This window comes from Phasianus colchicus, chromosome 1 (genome assembly GCF_987193195.1).
Source record: "Phasianus colchicus chromosome 1, bPhaCol1.hap1.1, whole genome shotgun sequence".
NCBI lineage: Eukaryota > Metazoa > Chordata > Aves > Galliformes > Phasianidae > Phasianus > Phasianus colchicus.
The window spans coordinates 7,283,205-7,304,298 of NC_143436.1; the positions used below are offsets into that span (position 1 = coordinate 7,283,205).

The 21,094-nt window shown below is 41.2% G+C and overlaps 1 protein-coding gene across 10 annotated transcripts in view; it reads right to left on the bottom strand.

Moving 5' to 3' along the window:
- Positions 1–356: 356 nt before the first annotated feature.
- Positions 357–21,094, bottom strand: part of UPF2 (UPF2 regulator of nonsense mediated mRNA decay) — a 62,269-nt gene continuing 41,531 nt past the window's right edge. For 8 of the 10 annotated variants that reach the window (XM_090134662.1, XM_090134660.1, XM_090134661.1 and 5 more), the window contains 5 exons: positions 20,469–20,636; positions 16,941–17,082; positions 13,437–13,557; positions 4,314–7,733; positions 357–1,947 (listed from right to left, as the gene is read on the bottom strand). In XM_090134662.1, coding sequence (XP_089990788.1) covers positions 7,724–7,733; positions 13,437–13,557; positions 16,941–17,082; positions 20,469–20,636 — 441 coding nt within the window. In that variant the 3' untranslated portion in view covers positions 357–1,947; positions 4,314–7,723. Of the gene's footprint in view, positions 1,948–2,813; positions 7,734–13,432; positions 13,558–16,940; positions 17,083–20,468; positions 20,637–21,094 lie in introns of those variants that run through there. The other 2 variants (XM_090134653.1, XM_031609944.2) reach the window with 2 other exon arrangements.

Below are 21,094 nucleotides of genomic sequence, written 5' to 3' on the forward strand. Positions count from 1 at the left end.
TTTGCTGGGTAAGTGATCGCTTTCCTCCCTGTGACAGCCATGCTGTACATAAGCAGCCAGTAATTAAGAAATGCACCCATTCCTGAGGCTGGCAGAGCAGTAAGCATGCATAATCAAACGTGAGAAGTCCTGCTGAAACAAAGAAGGCTTCTTGTATGCTGGAAGGAAATCACATTCTTATTTTGCTGGGATTTCAGTCTACAGTCCTCAATCTGAAAGAAAAGGAAGCACAGAAAAGCACTGCAGCACCTGCTTCAGTGCTGCCTGGGATGGAGTCTCATGTGGACAAAGCGGGGCTGATGCATCATAATTTATTAACATAACCTGCTAAGTCAACCTGAATGTTTCATGGCCTCTGTGCTTGTGAATGCTGTTAAAAGACAACTTTACATTATACATGTGAGGGATGTACAGAGCAATCTTCACATCTAATCATTCCCTGCCAGCTCTTCACTTTGGGTTGTTTACAGCTGAGAATCCACGCTAAGCGAGAGGTGGGGGGAGGTGACACTCATTGTCCCACTGCAGTTCAGCCCATTCACTGACTCTCTAATGGAACCCTACTCAAAAATGTATCTCTGTAAATTTTAATGTTTAATACCTAAAGCTGCGTTGTGCTGAATTAGCTGGACTGTGTTCTTTCAGCCTTGTGTAGGGCTGTGTCCTCAGCTGCTGGGAATTGGGACTCAGCTTTTCATTCTGCCCACGTGGATGAGGTATTTGTTGTAGCCTTTCACCATAGCAAATATCCAGTTGGTAAACTCTTCACTGTGCCTAAAACTGTAGTGAGTAAAGCCATGTGCTGTATGAAGCTATGAGTTTAGCTGCTAATAATCTGTATATAACCTTATCTCTGTTTTGTGTACCTTGTTTTGTGTGTACATGTTGCTGTGATACTTTTTATGGTAGAAGTAACTGTCTTGCACAAATCCAATAAATCCTCTATTAAATTGAGATAAAACCAATGAGTGGAATTTCATTCGTTATCGTGGTAGCTTGTCTCTTCCTTAAAGGAGGAAAGTCACTGTTTAATGGCTAATAACACCAATAACTGTTATCTTCATGCAGCTATGGATGTGTGACCCACAGCTCAGTCCTCCAAGCATGAGTGGGCAGGAACCCAAGTGCTGAATCCCCAGCAGGGCTGTCAGCTGAGCCACCTTCTTGTGCACTGCCCCTGGGTGCAGATACACCAGGCTTAATGAAGCTGCTATGAGCTCTCATCGGGCCTTCAGTGCAGTGCTTCTCCCTGCTTCCCTCACCTTCTGCTAAAACAACCCCTGCCTTGCTTGCATGCAGGATGCACAGCATTTCTTTCCTGCAGGGCTGACTCTCAGCTTATAAATAACTTTCCCACTGAGGTAAGGAGGGTCCTCAGACTGGATGGAACCAAACCCTTTCCATGAGGACACACCCTTTGCTTTCACATTTTTCATGTGGGCTTTCTCTTCCCAAGCAAAGTGACCTCTCCCAGAGGAGGAAACACCACACTTCAAACAGAGCTGAAGGGTCAACAGTGTTCTCAGCTTGAGGGATTTGGAAGAGAAGATGGGTGGCAGCCACTGCTTCTCAGCCTGCAGGTTTTTCACTGGGCCCTAATTACCTCCTGCTGTTTGCAGGCAGTGAAATAAAAGCAGAAGAGGCTCAGGTAACTTCAGGATTAAACTGAACAGGTGTGAGGAACAGGAGAGCACCCAGCTGGCAGGCATGCAGGGCTGTTCAGCTTAACTTCCTCTTTCATTTGTGAGTCTTCGTACTTTCTGTGCTGTAATTAATGAAGAGCCCCGGGCATTCAGAGGCACCTCGAGCTCCCAGCACCCACTGCAGTTACAGGAGTGGCAGCTCTAAGTAGCTTGAAAGGGAGGTGGCATCACACTGCCACCCAGGACTTGGAGCATCTGCACACGGCCCTTCCAGTGACAAAGAGCATCAATCTGAGAGGCTGCACTGGAGGAGGAAAAGAAAAAAAAAAAAAGCAGCTAATGCATATGCTGAAGGTTTGAATTTGAATTTAAAGGAAAATTTAAAACACCCTCTTCACCTCCAGAGCTGGGCACAGTTCCAGTTTCCAAAGCCCACAGGATGCACATGACCAAGGAGGTGGTCCGGCTCCTGCTTCAGTCCCTCCCCTCACAGTGGCTGTGCCCTCAAGGATCCCAGCTGTGCACCCGCACACCTGCAGTCACCCCAGCTGAACAACACCATGGGCTCTGCTCTGAACTCCAGCCTGTGTAAGTTACTTCCCTCTGATCCAGCCTCAGTTCCCTGCATTACAATGCGATCGCTCACTTCCTTAGAAGTTCTAGGAGGTCACTTTTTCACCAACAAACATCCACAATGTTTTCCCGTAATGCTCTCTACCTGTTGGGCTTTTGTTACTGCAGATGTCATGGAGCTGTGTGACTGTCATCCCCTCCTCTCTCCCCATTCACCCAGCAGAGAGAAAACAGCTCACATACGATACAGAACAGCCTGTGTTGGAAGGGAGCTCAAAGTCCACCCATTTCCAACCCCTGCCATGGTTTGATCACCCCCCAGCAGCTCAGGCTGCCCAGGGCCCCATCCAACCTGGCCTTGAGCAGCTGCAGGGATGGGGCACCCACAGCTTCTGTGGGCAGCAGTGCCAGTGCCTCACCACCCTCTGAGTAAAGAATTTCCTCCTAACATCAAACCTAAATCTCCCCTCTTTTAGTTTAAAGCCATTCCCCTTTGCCCTATCAGTATCCACCCATGTAAAAAGGTCCCTCTCTCTCTGCTCATAAGCTTCCTTTAAATATAGGAAGGCTGTAATGAGGTCTCCTCAGAGCCTTCTCCTCTCCAGGCTGAACAAGGTACTGCAGAAGGAAGAAGATCACTTCTTCATATTTAAACTTCTCTTAGGAAACAGTTGTCAGCACATTTCTATTTCCAACATAGAAGCCAGCGCCAGGGCAGAGGCTCAACAGGGTCGTAAAGCTCCACGACACAGACAAACTTCATTACCTTGGAACATTTCCTGCCTTCCTAACTGGATTTCTTTTGCCTGATTAGGTTTAATTTTTCTTTACAACATGAGTTTTGTCATGCATTCGAGTCCAGGAAATGGGCACTGTCTGCCCAGTGCAGCCTTTCCCAAGCATCCCATCCCAAATGCTTGGGCTCTGCCCCAGGAATCACCCATGGCATCACCCTGCGTGCAGCAGCTGTGATGTGCCTGGAGCCAAAAGGCAATTTGCTGTGATTTGGGGTGAGCCTCCCAGGTAGCAGTAAACCCACAGCATGGTTGGGCATGGGATTGAGCATCACAGAGTAACTCCAGTTAGAAAAGGATCCACTGGGAGTCATCGTCACGGAGTCATCAGTGGAGCAGCAAATTGGAAGGGACCTTTAAAGGCCACCTGGTCCCCCTCCCCTGCAGTGAACAGGGCCACCTACAGTTAGATCAGGTGCCCAGAGCCCCATCCAGCCTGACCTTGAATGTCTTTATGGATGGGGCATCCACCACCTCTCTTAAGTTTGCAGTGACGTAGAGCTGGGCACAGGAGTGGGATTAGGGATTAAGGTGCCCAAACTCCAGCCTTAACAATTTAGAGAATTTATTAATACAAAAAGTTAAGGGATAACACTACTAAGTTGTCAACTGCTACTGGCTTCCAGAAGAAAAAAGTTGTTCCCCTTGATCCTACACACAACATATTCCTTTCACATCACAGATCCTTTCACATCAAAGAACAAATAAATAAACACTTGCAAAATCTAAACCTACCCCACCATTTTTAGCTTCACCACTATCTTTATTTGCCTGAGAGCTCAGCTCCAGGGAAGGGAGAAAGGAAGGAAGGAGCAGTGTTCTCTTTAACAGCTCAGTGTTTGTTCTACTGACAGCGACCACAAGCACCGTGTTTTAATGTCACAATCCTACCCCAACAATAACAACTTCAGGGCAAAGTTTATAACCCAAACAATGCAAGTCAATGTTTTGACATTCAGGCTCTTGTTTGATTCCTACCCAAAGAGCTTCCTATGTGCAGCACGCTCAGAACCGCTCGGCGCTGGTGAGGAAATGCTATTTATAGAGGAGTTCTGAGGAGGGACAGTGAAGCATAGGAGTGGGGAAAGGCATCATCACAGAACAAACAAGTTATGAAGCTCCAAAGAAAAGGGAGAATGGAAAAGAGCACTGAGTGAAGGCAGTGCATGCTCATGGCAGTGGCATGACGGTGTTTCTAAAGATTTCTCTCTTGGATACATAGCCTCAAGACTACAGCATCCCCACTTGTGAACAACTGTAGGGAATTAGAAAGCCCCCTAATAACTTCCCCACGTATCTGTACCTTCAGACAGACAGCGAGATGACTGCAGGTCATCTGACCATGCTTTGCAGTGTGGTTTCTCTGTGGCTGGATGCACGCGGGCTGTTTGTTAGCAGGGGTTGATAGCTGCTCGCCCTCGGCTGTCCCCATCTGTATCCATGCTGGTGCTGCCCAGGTAGAAAAGCCAGAATTGCCTCCAGCTGACCAAGTTCATCTTTGGAAATGAGCAGGCAAGTCAGCGTGTTCCAATGGCACACATTTACTGAAGTCAGATAACGTTCCCATTTAAAGCAAAGAGAATTCTGCATCAGCAAGCTGCTGGAGCGCCTCCGCCGGGCTCCTGCCAAGCGCACAATCGCTGCTGCGAGGGAACAGGCCAGCTGCAAAAGGGAAAAGATGAAAAGTCGAGCAAAGCAGGCAGCTTTCACAATGCAGAAGTTATCATCTATGCCTTAACATACATCAAATTACCTTGCGTGCACCAGCTGTGGCTGTATATGGTGATTTCATCTGTGTAACAAACAGAGCAGGTTCCTTTCTTGGGAGGACTTGAAAGTTAATAAAATTGTAGCAAGTCTGAAAGCTCAGCAATTCATAATTTTAAAAAATAGTTACTTATTTTATCACATTACAGCATTGCAAGGTAAAAAAAAGAACAGCATCCATCTCAAGGTGCTCATCCAGCTCAAGGTGCTGCTCCTGACTACAGTCCCCAGTGAATCTCACACTTGAGGGTTTTGGAGCCTCACCACCTTCAAACCACAAAATCATTAAGGTTGGAAAAGACCACCACGATCATCCAATGCAACCATCTCCCCACCCCCACCATGCCCTCTAACCACAGTCCTCAGTGCCACATCTGCACATCTCCTGAGCACCTCCAGGGACAGCAATCACCACCTTGCTGGTGCCAACGCCTCACCACGCACAAGAATCATTTCCTACGACCCAACCTCAGCTCCATACAGGAACTGCACAGCCCAGTGCTCACAGAGGCTTTCAGCTGCGGTGCCATAAAGCACACAGCACACTTCCTGCTCACCAGCTCCACGGGCCTCACATCAGTGAAAGCTCAGCTTCAGATGCCCAGAGCTGAGTCCAAATTCTTTCCAGAGGAAGATAAGATAGGAGAGAAATCCTTTACGCAGTCAAGGACATGAAGCAATTTCTCATTCACCCACGTACGTTTTCCCGGATGGGAACAGGCTTTGCACTTAACTGCTTCCAAGCACTCTTGGGATCACTTGCTGTGACATCCTCTTGGCAAGGACATCCTCTGTCCTCTGTCCATGCACTGATAGCAGAGCACAAATCTGTCCCCAGTGACATCGCAGAGCACCTGGGTCACTGCACAGGAGGACAAATGTGGTTGTATGAGATGAGTTGTCGTCAGCTAGAAATAAACATCCTGCAGTGCAGGCAAAGCAGTGAGACATGCAGACCACAGAAGAGCATCAGCCAAAACGTGCAATTCTTGAGTGCTTGGTCTGTTAAATCAGCCATAAAGGTCCGAAGCCAGCACTGTGTGAGCTGTGCTTTGTTCAGTGGAGTCACCATCCGAAACAGAACCACCAAACGCAGGCTGCTGTAATCCATGGCTTCTGTAAAAGCTCAGACAATACTCAGTGGAAAAATGGAATCCCTTTGGACCTTAGCAGCAAGGGAAGAAAAGGAAGTCAACCTCAGTAAATCAAGGCTCTGATTGTAATGATGAGGAATAATGGGCAGGTATTTGTCATCATGGAAGCAGAACTTCGAGAGATGTGAATAACAGATAAAATCATTTTGTTGCAGAACTTCAGACTCTTCAGAAGGAGCACAGTTACAAATGGAATTCATAAAAGCTTGCTGTTTCCATCCCAGACTTGAACCACAGACTCGGTCTTCCCACAGAGAATTCCTCCTTGTAGGGCACTTCACACCCACAGCCATGACATACCTGGGTCTGCAGGGGAGATGTGCCACAGTCATCCCAGGCCTTCCCAAGTCCTAAAGGCTGTTACACTGCATGCCACTACAGCTCTATGTCTGCTTCTTTACACACAGCTCCACTTCCCAACCTTCCCTGCTCAATTCTGGGATTAAAGAACATTATTTAAGTGGTATGTTTTTAAAATCTTGAATCAATGTAAAGAGACAGACACTGCTTCTAAATTACAACACTTTATTGCAGCATTGGCAAAGGTCAGATTTCTGAAGCTGGTGAAGATCGGGCGGCATTTCTTTATGAAATGTTACAATTTTACAAGTCTCCCTTCCTACATGCAGAAACCAAAAACAGTGATAAAAAGAATTTCAAAAGAGCTAGAAAAAAAAAAAGAATTAGTAATAACATACAGGTGAGCTCTTTAACTGAATTAACTACTTCTACCTGAAAGCAAACAAAAACCTACGCTAATAAATAACAGATTGTCAGAAACAGACCAAGAAACCTCACTTCTACTTAGAAAAAAAAATAAAAATTCTACTTGTTTCCAGACTTAAATCTTTTTTTTTTTTTTTTTTTTTAAACTTTTTCATTTGTTTGTTTCAATAGACACAGAGGCTTACCAACCCATGAAGATCAACAAAACATCGGATCCGCTCCTCAACCTCCTCGTGACGCTGACTGGCACGTTTTGGTTTTCAATGATACATACAATGGGCTCAACTATATCCCTGTCCTTAGGCTGGTGTCAGGCTGTTCTAAGCAGTATGAGTCAACACCCCGTGTTAATCAACTTCACGTTCTATTTTAAACCTTAACAAACATTTTACCTCCTTGGCTCCTAAGTTTTTCATCCCTCCCCACTCCCCAACCCATCTTTCCTGCTGTCTGGCAGCAAAAGGTCACTCCTTAACCAGAGATTTGTGAGGAGTAGCTGATGTTCGATAAGAAGCTCTCCCACGTCACAGTTTTCTTTTGCATTTCACTGTTTGCTCCCCATTTTTCAGCTGTAGATTCACAGCCCCCAAAGAATATCCTTCCAACACAAAGAGAATAGAGTTTGCATCAAGCATAGAACTTTGTTTTCCCCCACACTGAGCCATCGAGACCTTTTCCACTCCAGTGTCATCCATCCGAGCTTCAGGTTGAACGCAGTTTTCATTGAGCTGCTCGCTGGTCAAGCTGACCATTTCATTCATTTACTTCTGGCTCCTATGAGAAGAGTAACCCTCACATGGTTCCCATTGCAAAAAGCTTTTTTGTTTTGTTTTGTTTGTTTTTTTGGCAGGCCATGACTGGAAGCTTCCACGTGTTCCGTGTGGGTTTTGGGGGAAGAGAGGAGGCTGCTTCTGCCCCACGGCCCCAGCCTGGCCCAGGTTTCCATTCCGAACGCTCTAGACTGACATGCTGAGATGTGTCCACTGCTCTCACTTAATTGCTGGAGGACTCCACTATCCACAACATCAGAGATACAGGACCTAATGAAATGACACTTGCTGCTGGATCAACGTCTCCTAAGAAAAGAAAAGACAAAAAAAAAAGTTTAATGTGAAATATTCCCTACTATCCTCATTAGCAAACACTGCAATATACTGCTGGTGGCTTTGATATGCCTGTAGCCTCTATGTATTACATATTTTTAGTATCCATACACATCTTAAAAGAGACCATGCTGGACAAAATAAGGCAGAAACCCGCATCAGGAAAACAAATTCCCCACACAATCAGCTCAATCTGAAACTGTCCAGAACAAAGAGAGCTGACTTCTCCTCCCAGACAAGATGCTTAACTGCTGCAGTGCACAGCTCATGTAATGCACTGAAATGAAACATGCATTGAGAAGTTACTGTATCACATTCCTGTAAATGATGTAAGACAAAGAAATCCACAAGTAATGCTAAATGGGTCTCACTGCCTCAAATGCAGTAACTGAGAGTTGCGCTGAAGTGCTTATCCGCTGAGTTCTCGACTGTAAATTAAAATTCTGTAGTGCAAAACAAGGTAATGATTGGACAATATTTACACCCACAAGGAAGCTGCACCACCATGTACTCAAGTCTTTTACAATGTAAATAAATCAGGCCATATTCTTTACATTACTGCATGAACCTCAAGCTTTTGTTAAACAGTAAGTTAATCTAAAACTAGCTTTTACTGGACATCTTACAAGACACAGCACTTTCCACATTTATTTTAACAGGAAAGGTTTCCACAGTGGTTTGTTATTGTTATTATCCCATTGTTTTGTTATTCAGTACTTCAGTTATTCAGTATTCTTGTGCTTTAAGCACAATAAGATGTTAGAAAGTACTGAACTGATGCACCACTGGTTATCATGTTTTAATATTATGTAATAGAACTCCAACTCCTGGCACACTCAAAACTCAAAAGCATTGGCTATGTGGTTCAACGCAAGGAAGTTCAGTCAACATGTTTAATAGAATGCTACAAGTGAGGGAAAAAGCTTCCAAGAGCAGTGAATTGCAGAATTGTGCTTTTACCTCTCCTGCATCCCCTAGAAATAATTTCACTGCTGATGCAGAGGGAGGGAGAAATGTCAGAACTAGCTGCATGTGTTTAAGTTGGTACAAATTACACTCATCCAAAACAGGAGGTGGCATGCTATGCTGGTGGTAGATGAGGCAGAGGAACAGCGTTGCAAAGGACTGGGGCTGGATGCTGCTGGTAGAAGTCACAGCAGCAGCATTACTTCCAAAAACAGGTATTTCATGTGACATTTCTCCCCAAACCAGTAACCAGCACAGAACAGTTAAAAGTCAGTGGTTAAAGACAAAAGCTATGTACTTCCTATACAATTTTGCAAGTAATAAGATGAAAAAAAAAGTGACCCCCTTTTGTTCAAAAGAACTCCATCCAAACCTGTATTTGGCAAGATCAAACTCTGTACAGAGCTGTCATTAAAAGCAACTTCAACTGTGAATGCAAAGGCAAATTTTTACAACCACCTCCTCTGCCTCCCTTCGCTGTTCTTAATGCCTTTAACTTGTAAGACCATCTGAGTCATTTTCTCAGCCACACTGTTGGTAGCAGCCACATATGCCCTATGACATAAAGATGCAGGGTTTTACCTGGAGCAGAAAACTGGGACTTGTAACAATGCTCAGAAACACTAATCCTCAGTATATATGAGGAAATGAGGAAGAATCCGTTACACTTGAAATCGGGAGAACTTAAGTTAGTGAGAAAACCTTGATGGGAATAATTTCACTGCATTAAGCAAGAGCAAAACAATACTGCTAAAGCAATGCTCTTTCCATATCTTCAAAAAGAATGCAAAAGACTGCTGGAAATGACAACTGAAGATTTCAGAAGCTGTGTGATGAACCAAGGAATACATCTGTCCACTCCTGAGACACTGCCACATCTGCACCCGAGGGTTCACCCTGCACAAGGGAATGGCAGCCAGCCAGGCTGAGGTGAACAGGATAAGAACAATCAGATTTACACTGCCCATGGCTTCTGACATTCCATTAATAAGTGAATGGAAAGCTTCAAAATATAATACTGATCAGTGCAACAGCTATGAGGGGGTGATGTAAGAAGTATTCTCATCCAGCAGCTGGAACAGGAAATCATGAGGTTAAATTCACATTTTTCCTTATTAGCTGTACTGTGATTTTTCAGCATTAACAAAATACTATAATGAGAATATTTGGCTAATAAAATCCTAGCATCCTGTTATTACCTTCATGCTTCATTCTTCTTTATTAAAGGGAAATAAGAGTCAGATGCAAACTGTAGAGCTGAAATTATCAATTAAGTATGATTTAGTTTGTCAGCTTATGCACGCATCCCAGTGGGCCTTTTGATGACGACAGGTCCTCTATCCTCACCTACACTTTCAGAACAGCAGCCAGCTTTGAGACTACTGGGTTTTTTTTTAAGACAAGGCTCAACTCTACCAAGTGTTTTTGCTTTTTTAAAGACTCCTCTCAGTGTAATTTTGTTTTCTTACTTGGAAGCTTATGCTTAAAAGAAAATCATAAAATGTGGTTATTTATTTTTCCTTTTATGAGCTAAGTTGTTTAATGGATCTCAGTCCTCTTAAAACATAAGGAAAGCACTTCCACAGTTTTGAAGAACAGCCCCCCCACTTCAATAAGAGTGGTTTCTTGATAATACCACATGAAGAAATACTTAGAGTTGCTGAAGTGTAACAGCTGGATAACCAGAGTCCTCTTTCAATGCTATGGAACTGGAGGTAAGAGTAAAGATGGCTGCCTGCTGAGTTCTGCTGAAGCAAACTGGGGAATTCCACTTTTAATTGGAATCACAGCAAATTGCCTTTAAAGTCAGTCAGCCTTACATGTTTGTGCCCCAGAACGAATCCTCTCCTTGCAGGATTAATAAGTGCTAATACTTGAGGCTACAGAAGCAGGCAATTACAAACAAACAGCAGAAAGCTGTGATTTTTGATGCAGCGTTCAGCACACACCAAATAACAAGAAATGTGACAGAAGTGGAAAGGCTTGCAGTATTTCTTTCACCACAGAAACAGGTTATTAATAAATAGAGTGAATATTACAGGAAGACTTTTCTCATTTATGTGATGCCCGCATTACAGCCACTGTCATTCACTCACTCTCCCACTTACAGTGGTGTTATCTCAGGTGAAAGGGTTGCAGATGTGTGTGTGCGTGTGGGGAAATTGCTGTCATTAGCCAGACATCAATTCTAGAACTACTCTGATCATTTATTCATGCTAGACCAAAATAGAACCACAAAAAAACTTGAGGTTCAAAGGGCCCTCTGGAGGTCACTCAGTCTGCTGGGCAAGCAGGGTTACTTGCAAAACCAGATCCAGCTGTGCAGAGCCAAAAGATACAAGAGAGCTCTGGTACCTCTCTTAATTTTTGAGTCAACTACTATAATAGAAAGATTTGGATCCACCTTTCTGAAAGATGTTTGAGATGTTGGTCATTAGGGATATGTTTAGCAGTTAAAACACCAAATTCTTCTTCCACTCTTAGCCAACCAAAACTCTCATCTTGCCATTAACTTTCAGAACCTGTGAGACTGTGCTTTGCAACGGAATCTATGAGATTTACTTGCTCAGGTCTTCCTTATCCTCAAACAACTTTTCATTCTAAATTTCCTCTCTCAAAGAACAGACATGATTACTTTCAGTAAATTTAGAGTTAATACTGCAAGAAAACAACTGATGTATTCTTTGTATACAAAAAATACAACCCAAACCAGCTCACTTATCACGTAAGTGAATCTGTAGCGAACAGATACTACTTTCTTTCAAACAGATACCAACATTAATTGCTGAGCATGAAAATTTTGCTCTCAATAAATAGGAAAAGATCAGTGTTCACATGGAAGTTGGTGGGGGTAATTTGTTGACTAGAAAGCGAGGGCAGTCTGCGCAGGAACACTGCAACCCATCTTTCAAAGTCAAAAGACAATCCTGAAAATATCCTGTAAGTCAGAAGCTCTTAGAAATGTAGGTGATGTATAACCCATATTATGGTGGTAAGCCATGGGCAGACCCAGCCCTCAATAAGCAAAGCTCTGCTTAAATATCCTTTGCTGTGAGTTCAGAAGTTTTCTTTCTGCAGGCTGAGATGGCTCAACTGATGCACGACTGCAAGCCTGAATGTTGCACTATGCTGCAAATAAAGCCTGCCCACTAACTAACTTCCTGGTCTCTGCTCTAAGGAGCTTATAGATTAAAGGGAACAAAGAGCAAATTACATAACACAAAATTTTATCGGAATTGCAAGCACGTGGCACAAATATCTGAGCAAGCAAACACTGATCAAACTGTTCTCAGGACAATGTCTGACCTAGTTGATGGTAAAATCCTATATTACATTTCCCCTAAACATTTGGAGAAAAAAGCTTTGAAAAGAACTACATAAACTGTTCAATTACCACATCTACTGGGCATGCTGCTATATTTAAGGAGTAACTTCAGAGCACTCCTTGCACAGACTGCAAGGTATTTGAGAAAGATGACAAAAAGCTACAAGAGAAGACTGCACAGCTAGCTGTGAAACACTTGCAGGTATTATGGCAATTCAGTGTAAATCAATAGTTTTTATTTTTATGACAGTATTAGGCCACAGTGAAATAAAAAAGCTGAATGGGCAGCATTACTCATTTTATTGAGCTACATTTAGTTATTTTAAAATGCAGTCCTTTTTCAAAAAGAGGTTTTTCTATAAAAGCAGTAGAGAACCCCGTGGAATAAGAGATCAGAATGCCATAAAATGCTTATAAAAATGTACCAGAGAAATTGATAATATTGCTGTAACACAACATTACATTATTAACTTATTTCTGGCTTACAAAAACTTGATAGGTGAAGTTTTCCCTTTCTACTTGTTGCTCCATCTATCCAACCACAAAATTAGTATTCAAAAAGAGAAACACGAAAATATTGCATCTCATCTGAACCTCTGTCTTTTCAGATATGTGCTGCAGAGTTAATTTCATAGCTTATTCTATGAAGATTACTTTGAGTAAGAAAAGAGACTGAGATTATGTTAAAGCTGTACAGTGACTATTAAGCAGTGGTTAAGGAATGACCATTAAGGAATAGTTCTCATGTTAATCCTCTTTTTGTTACGCTCTTGTGCACCACAAGTGAAAGGTTTTCTGACCCCTCCCCTGCCTTGGCTGTACCTTCTTTCCCTTCAGGCTTTTAAATACTGGACAGAGATGTAAAGGTCACCAAATTAAGAACAGAATCACAGAATGGCCTGGTTTGAAAAGGACCACAATGATCATCTAGTTTCAAAACCCTGCTATGTGCAGGGTCACCAACCAGCAGACCAAGCTGCCCAGAGCCACATCCAGGCTGGCCTTGAATGCCTCCAGGAATGGGGCATCCACAACCTCCTTGGGCAACCTGTTCCAGTGTGTCACCAGTCTCTGTGTAAAAGAAGCCACAATGAGATTCTCTAGAAACCACTGTGCATTTTCTTCCCCCTCTCACTGGGGAAGCAGACTTGCATCTTTTCCCCAGTAACAAAGAGGCTCGACTCTAAAAAACAACCCTCTGCCTTCCCAGCCTCTGTCAAGGATGTATTCAGACATCAAAAGCACAAAATCTTATTCAGGATTTCAACAGAAAAGAAGCAACCAACAGATCTACTTGAATTATGTAGATCATTACCTGTCTTGATTATGGAGGTAATTACTTGCCAGAACCAGAATTAAAACATTTAAGAAGAAGATTGGCCTACCTCCCACCAGTTTTAAAGATTAGATCTGCATTAGGTGCTCCCTTTGGATGCTGGTAACGAGGCCGCCGTTCACGATTTGTATTTGCTGGAGCTGGACGCTGTGCCAGAGACTGCAACATTTCTGGAATTTCATATGGAAAGGAAGTTAAACACATTTTCTATACATCTTATTGAAGAGGAATTTACACAAGCACATTTAGTTAAAAAAAAAAGCAAATAACTTATTTACAGTTTACTATGACTGGGTCAACATTTTTCATGCTGTACTACAGCTTTTTGTTTTCAGTTTAAAAAACTGCACAAACCCACAGTACCCCATAGTGTGAACCTGCATTTCCAGATGTTCCTGTAGAAGAAACTGCCAGCAGTGGCTTTCATTACAGGTGCTTCATAACAGAGCTATGACAGTTTCTTTCCAAAAATATCAGCCATTGACTGTATCCGTAAGTAGGGTTAAAGGTTCACAGCACTGTGAGGAGCCATACCATAAAACTGCTCTGAAATAGTAACAGTTGGACAACATTGTTCTCAGTTAAACACTCAGTGAGAAACTTGTCCTAAATTAGCATCTAGAAGTCAGGTCTTTGTCTAAAGTAGCCCTAATAGGATCGTTTTACAGAGAAGACAGACACCTGAGGAGGGTGACTCAGCTGACCTATATTACACCAACTGTCTTCTGGCTGGGATTTTTCACTATGTGAGCAGTGGGAAGAAGCAGGTGGATGCAGAAGAGGCAGCAGCACCCACTTTAGCCCTGGACACCCAACTTTTGGGCAGTTCAAGACAGGTAAAAGTATGATATGTTGGCACTTGGCAAGATTTCATTTCATTGTTGTTAAGATAAAAACTGTTCTTTAGGAGACTAAGTTAATGGTAATTAAGTATCCAAAATAATTACAAATACACAGCAGAAACCTTCATGTAAACTCTGCCCATGTGTTAGAGCATCCAACAGAAATATTTCTGATAGTCTACCTGTGCAAGACTCTTCCTTGTTCAGCAAACAGATGGAATAAAAAAAAAAGGGGGGGAAAAGTGGAATAAGCTGTTAAACAGATAATGTTTGAAAGTCTGTTCTGTCTGGTTTGCTAATCTCTGCTAATCTCCAATCTGGAATTGGAGACACATGCTCATCATCTCTAAGAAACAAACTTCCACCACTCTCCCAAAGACTTGCATAAGTGAGAATTGGAGAGCCGTGGAATTGTACGATCATTTACAAAACACACACAAAGCTTTCAGTGAGCTATACATCCAGTCTGGGAGAAACTATGAACCTATGGAAGGTTTAATACACAGTATTGGTGTCAACAGTTAGTAAACCACATCAAAACTTGGAAAAAATGCAAAGAAAGCCATTCAGGACATTGAACAGCCCGTATCTGTAACATCTTTCAAAACAATTCTGCATACCAGGAGAGATCTCTGTGACAAGGCAATGACAAGATCAGGAAGAAAAGAAGAAGTTATGGTACGCTGTCAGGCAGGTGCCAGAAGCAATGAACCACATACATGTCTGACTTCTTTGTGAAAAAGAATCAGTGGAATTTGTGAAAAGTCAGTAATTGAGAAACAGAGGAAATGAGAAGCTAAAGGAAAGAAATGGCAAGGGAACACAATGGATTAGCTAGGCTGAGGGTGTGCTGCCCATCTTCTAGGGAAGAAACATCCAATTCTGACTTTTGTGTGCAGTCACTCAGTACCAAACACATGGCTGCATTAATATGCTTGTAATAATAATAAGCATTACTAAATGTAATTTATTTAATAGTGCTGTGAAGTACTTCACACAGGTGAATTTTCATTTGTTATGGCTTTTTTCATTTACATAGCTTAGGTACATATGTAAGGACAACCCTGAGGAACCCTATTAGGAGTTCTAACTCCCTTGGTAACTTCAAAGCCTGAAACAGAAGTTTAAAACCAACTCTCTTTCATGTCTGCATAAATGCACCAACTTGTTACAGGCAAAGAGACTCTTCAGAAGAACCAATCAACTGCACAGCATTTTAATACACACATATATTTAAAAATGTGTGCATACACACAAGCACAAATAGCTCTAAACAGGAATGCTATTTAACTTGTGCCTAAATCATTTCACAACAATAAAATGAATGTCATCTTTTTTTGGATAAGAATCACAGCTACAATAAAATAATAAATTAAACAGACTGATTTTTAGAGATACCCACAAATTCATAGGACAAGTTAAAATAAACCAAGAATACAAACACTCTGACCATTAGTAAAGTAGTAGAACTGTCATTAATGAAGGAAACTCATTAGAAGTCTGAAAAAAGCACATAAGAGTGTAACTCTGACATCTGCTTCTTTTCCATGAAGGGGCTTTATAAAAGGCAGGTGTCTTGGAAAACATTTTTGTAAGCTAACATTTTTATGTACTAAGAATATATTGTATTACAATTTCAGAGCTCTGTAGACACTTGCTTTGGAAAAAAACACTCCTTTTGAGGATCACATGCTTAGTTCTTGCATTATCAAAATCTAGGAGGAAGTGTTAGATACCATGGCTTGATTTTATGGGGATTTTTTTTTCCCCCCCAATTAGAGCTGCTTTAATTTAAATTTTTCCATTTCATGATGAATAATGACCTTTCACTAAACACATTAAATGAGATTTCCTGATAATTAACTACTCATCCTGTGATTACCACCAGATTGCAGCATCCTTACAGTAAAAAAAATAGAGCAGGAACTTCAGAGATGTTAAATGGAAAAGCTAACGTAAGAAATGAATACCATCGATTTTATTTGTTTTGACTTTCTTTGCTGTTTGAGTACGCCAAGGAAAGTAGAGCCTGAAACAAAACCAAACGAATCCAGTGCAGTGGTTTAGGGGATACATAGAATTTGTACTGTTTCCATTTGCCCATGCTCCAAAATGTTTGGTCTCTGTACCCTTAAAAAGAATAGGGATCACATAATTTGTATGAAACTTTGTTAATATGTTCTTCCCACACTCAGACTTGTAGAGCTCCTAGCATATCTAGCAACATGAAGCTGAGGCAGCAGATTCTTCTTATTAGGCAGAGGTCACCACTTAGTATTTTCAAGCCTTAACTTCAAAACACTTTTGCCTATTTATACCTAAAACAAGAGCTTTAATTGTACTGAATTAATTTTTCTTACATCCAACTCAATTCTCTTCCAGTAACTGAGACAGTGCCACAAACATCAGATTCATTTTGTGGTAGATTTTTTTTTTATTGTTATTTAAGGGAAGAGTAATCCCATTTCTTCTACTCTTCCAAACTAAACAGAAATGATAATATTTATTGAGACTTTAAAGCTCTCTTTCACTGAAGAGCTGCAAAAACTTTTGAGCACAGAAAAAACAGGGAGTATATAACAAACGATGAACCAAAGTAGAGTTTTTCTATTAAGTGCTACAAATGAATATTCAGATCTTGTACTGCTAATTATCACATGTATTTCTGCAGATTTTCTGAAGATAAAAATGAGGTACACTCATTTTCTTACCCTGGTAGTCTTCTTGTTCTTGGCGTTCATTGATATCCAAAGTGAGCTTTTTCATCCGCATTCTCTCCTCCTGTTCAGCTTGCTGTTGGTTCCAGTGGTTTGCAGCAAGTTGGGAAGACATCGGTACATTTAAGATCTTAAACTGCAAATGAAAATATATTTAAGTGCATCACAGAACAACGACAACAAAAAACATCACCCTACACAAAAAAAAAAAGCCAAAAGACAGAAGGATAATGGTTATTTCTATATTATTGTGATGTGATAATTTCCACCAAAGTTCTTATTGAAAAATATAGGTTTTTTTTTTTTCTCCCCCCCTCCCCCCACCTGTACTTTGCTTAGTAACACATGAGAAAATCCAAGGTATTCAGGTACTCTAAAGGCACATAGAAGAGAGGCAATAGATAATTACACCACAGTATTTATAGGAACAAATTTGATTTTGTTTCCACAAGGAACACATAGCCATAGGCTTTATTCCTTTATTTCGATGCCAGCCTCACCATATATATATCCCCACACTGAGTTACACTGGTCCTGAGACAGAAACACAGGCAGTTCAAACCAGCTGCCTCTTTCTCTGAAGTTCCCTGATTTCCAAAGAGACGAAGCCTCCAAGCAGAATTTTCACTTTTATCCTTTGTGAAAATGCAGGAGACATGTTCTAAGAATTTCAGCTATCTTGTAGCATTTCTCGGCCAGTGCTCTTTTTATGAATTATTCTAGCTCTTTAGTGCTTCCCCATGCCCTTGACAGAACAGCGTTACCAAATTTGTTTTCTCCACCCTAAAATGCCAAACATCTGCATATGCACATTCAACACATCTGTCTTAACGTTACTTCGAAGGTGAGCTCAGTACTACCTCTCAGCACTACTGCCTGTCTGAAAACTACAGCTGAGATTTTGAGAGATGTACATGGAAAAGAACTCTGTCAAGTTTTTATTTCCACAGGAAAACATTTTAAATTTATCCCACTCACCTGTGTTCATATCTACCTGGCAGAAATCCTGGACAATTTAAAAAAAAAAACAAAACAAAACCAAGTACTATTACATCTTGGACCTCTCCCCTTATGATGCCAACATTTATTTCCCCTTGTTCTCTCATGTTATGTGGCTGATGATGCTGATGCTAAAGGGTGATTTCCAATAATGGTGTTCATTTCTACTGCTACAACTTCTGTGGGTTTTGTCACACAGCTTCTTTACAGTGACAGGACAACTACTGTTAAGCTGGTCTATCCAATAGACTTGCTACCTCCTCCTTCTGTTAATCACAGTCCAAAACAGAATGATAAAATAAAGTGTACTCACTGCTATCAGCCTGCAATCAACATTAATTCAGGTTGTGTACTGCTAGTAAACAGCAATCAGTTGTTTTTGTGTTCTGTTTCAAAAAACTGGTAGGCAATGCCCCATAAAATCAGGCAGAACGCTGGCATGAGAATGGAGCTTTTAATGAGTGGATGTCAACTATGAAAAATCAGTTCCTAGAAGGAAGCCCACATTCCATTTTCACCAGTAAGTACCTCCTTATCAGCTAAGATTTCTTGATGCAGCACTACTTTTAGCAAAGAGCAAGAGATCAAACATAATGATAGGAAATTATTACGTTGACATTATAGTGAGGCCGTGATGCTTTACCATGTGATTCATGGTAAGGATAAGAAATTACTTTCAGCCCTCCAGGTTGTCTGAATAATCTTTCTGCCCGTGTTTAGAATTCTGAAAACTTACAGCTAGAAGTTACGAGTAAATCAGGTATCCAGTACTGTAAAACTCAGTGCACATTCTGCTCTCAGATGTTTAAATAGTATTATAAGAAACAATTATTTCCAACCCCACCTCTTCTTTCCTGCTTAGTAGTCAGTTTTAACAGAAAAATAAGCAGCATTTCTTTCTGAATGCACAACTATGGACAAAGAAGCTTTTCACTGACACGAGAACTGGAGTAGTCTAGTAGTCCAGACTTTTTCCTTTTTAAAACATTTCTAGAAACACTTGGAGGAGTTTTGGCAGGAAGAGCCTACTCCCAAAAGCAAATAGTGGGGAAAGAGGGAGGGAAAGCTCCTGAACAAGTTCTGCTTTCTTTTTCAAGCCACAGAATGCCAGCAATACTTTCCCTTCAGAGTACGAAGACCCTAAAATTGTTGGTAACTCCAGATATTCCCAGTAAATTACCCTGACCAAGCCAAACACTGTCAGGTTTTGGGTTTTGTTTTCAGAGTTCTCTATATCCCTTTCCTGCTCAATGACAGTAGTTAAGAATTCCCTACTAAAAATCATTTAGAACTTCATATGCAGCTTTCGAATCCCAGAAAAACAGAATAACCCAACAAATGCAGTAAGGAAATCAGTTAGCCACTACTAAAGTCAAGTTGTATATGCCTACTAAAGCAGGTAACACTATTTACACTCCGAAAGCACTTAGCACAGTATTTTCTTAAGTGAATAATGAAGCCTAAAAAACAGATATGGAATCACACTTACTAGTTCCACTATTTGTGGTAACAGACCTCACTTTCTACACACATTTTTAAGATGCAGAAGATGCTGTTTCTGCTTTATATACCTCAGACTTAGGCAGAAATTCAGGTAACAAACATCAAAAACAAAGTAATGAGAGAAGTAAATACTTGAAAGGTGCTGAGTAATGGAACGAAACAATGCCTTATTTCTGCTGTCCACAAACTCACTAAAGTCATTCACTTTCATCATTAATTTACACAATTGAAAACCACGACACAACTTGTCTTTATGTCCTTTAAAGATACAAACATGCATATTTATTTGTATATTCTGCATTTACTGACCTAGCAACATTCAAACACACACATGAGAAAAGAGCTAAGAGAAATGTGTTTGGCTGCATGAAGCAAGGTATGATTTAGAAAAACAATCAATGAAAATCAACAAGATTTCATAAAATCAGAGATGATTCCATTTCCATATAAGTTGCTCTGAAAAATTCATCCAGTTCATTCCGGAAGATACGCCTAGAACAGCCCTCAGAGATAACGACTGTTTTCCAAGTTGAACAGATTCAGCCATTGACTGTTACTTAGGAAATGAAACTTAGCAAACATTAGATATGTTGACTTAAAGCTGAATGTGTTCTCAGCAATATCTGCAGAATCTGAGATTTTGCAGTGTTCCTTCACCTTTTCTTTCCCTATCCTTTGAGATTTCAGTCATTCTGCCAACTACTTGCATTCATCTTCATGTATTTAATAGACAGAAAACATACCACTGTCCCAGTAAATGTAATCAGCAAAGAAAATTAGAAACAGTGCAATTTAACTACAGAATTGTTACACTTGATTTCTGTTAAAAACCAAGAATTCCAGGGAACTAGGTGTAGTATTTTCTGTATTTCTAAATTAAGAGGTCTGTACCCTATTCAGAGAAAATGATGAAGAAATAAAACGTTCCCTATTTGTCAAAGTTGTACTATGACATCAGAAGTGAAAGACAGTCCCTCCCCTCCCCATTTAAAGGGGAATCTATACTTGACAGTGTCTTACTTGCTGTTTGTTGCCTTTTCTTGTTAACATGACAAAAGGCATGGTGTCTCCAGACTCTGATTCTCCTTCCCCACTTCCAAGTGGGGGACCCTTCTTCAGTTGGCTTTTGAGATGCAGAGGAATAGCAACATCCAGCTGATGCACTTTAACTGATTCACCACTCCGTTGCTATCAAAAGAAAGTAAACTACATAAATGATAAATGCTTAAAATGTCAGTAAGTCTGTCAACATTCACGTTTTTATGACTGAGAAGAAATTGAGCATTCCAAGAATGCAGAGTACATATAAATAAATTCACAAAGCTTTACTGCATTTTCCTTTGGCTTCCTTGCTTGTGAAGAAGGAAGTTACAGGGACAGAATACTTAAAATTTTAACTTTGAAGGAAAAACAACCTAGAGGCTGAAGGAGCTGGGCTTGTTCAGCCTGGAGAAAAGAAGGCTGCGGGGTGACCTCATTGCAGCCTTTCAATACCTAAAGGGAGCCTACAAGCAGGAGGGGAATCAACTCTTTGAAAGTGTGAGTGACAGCAGGACAAGGGGAAATGGTGTTAAGTTGAGGGAGGGGAGATTTAGGTTGGACATCAGGGGGAAATTCTTTACAGAGAGAGTGGTGAGGTGCTGGAA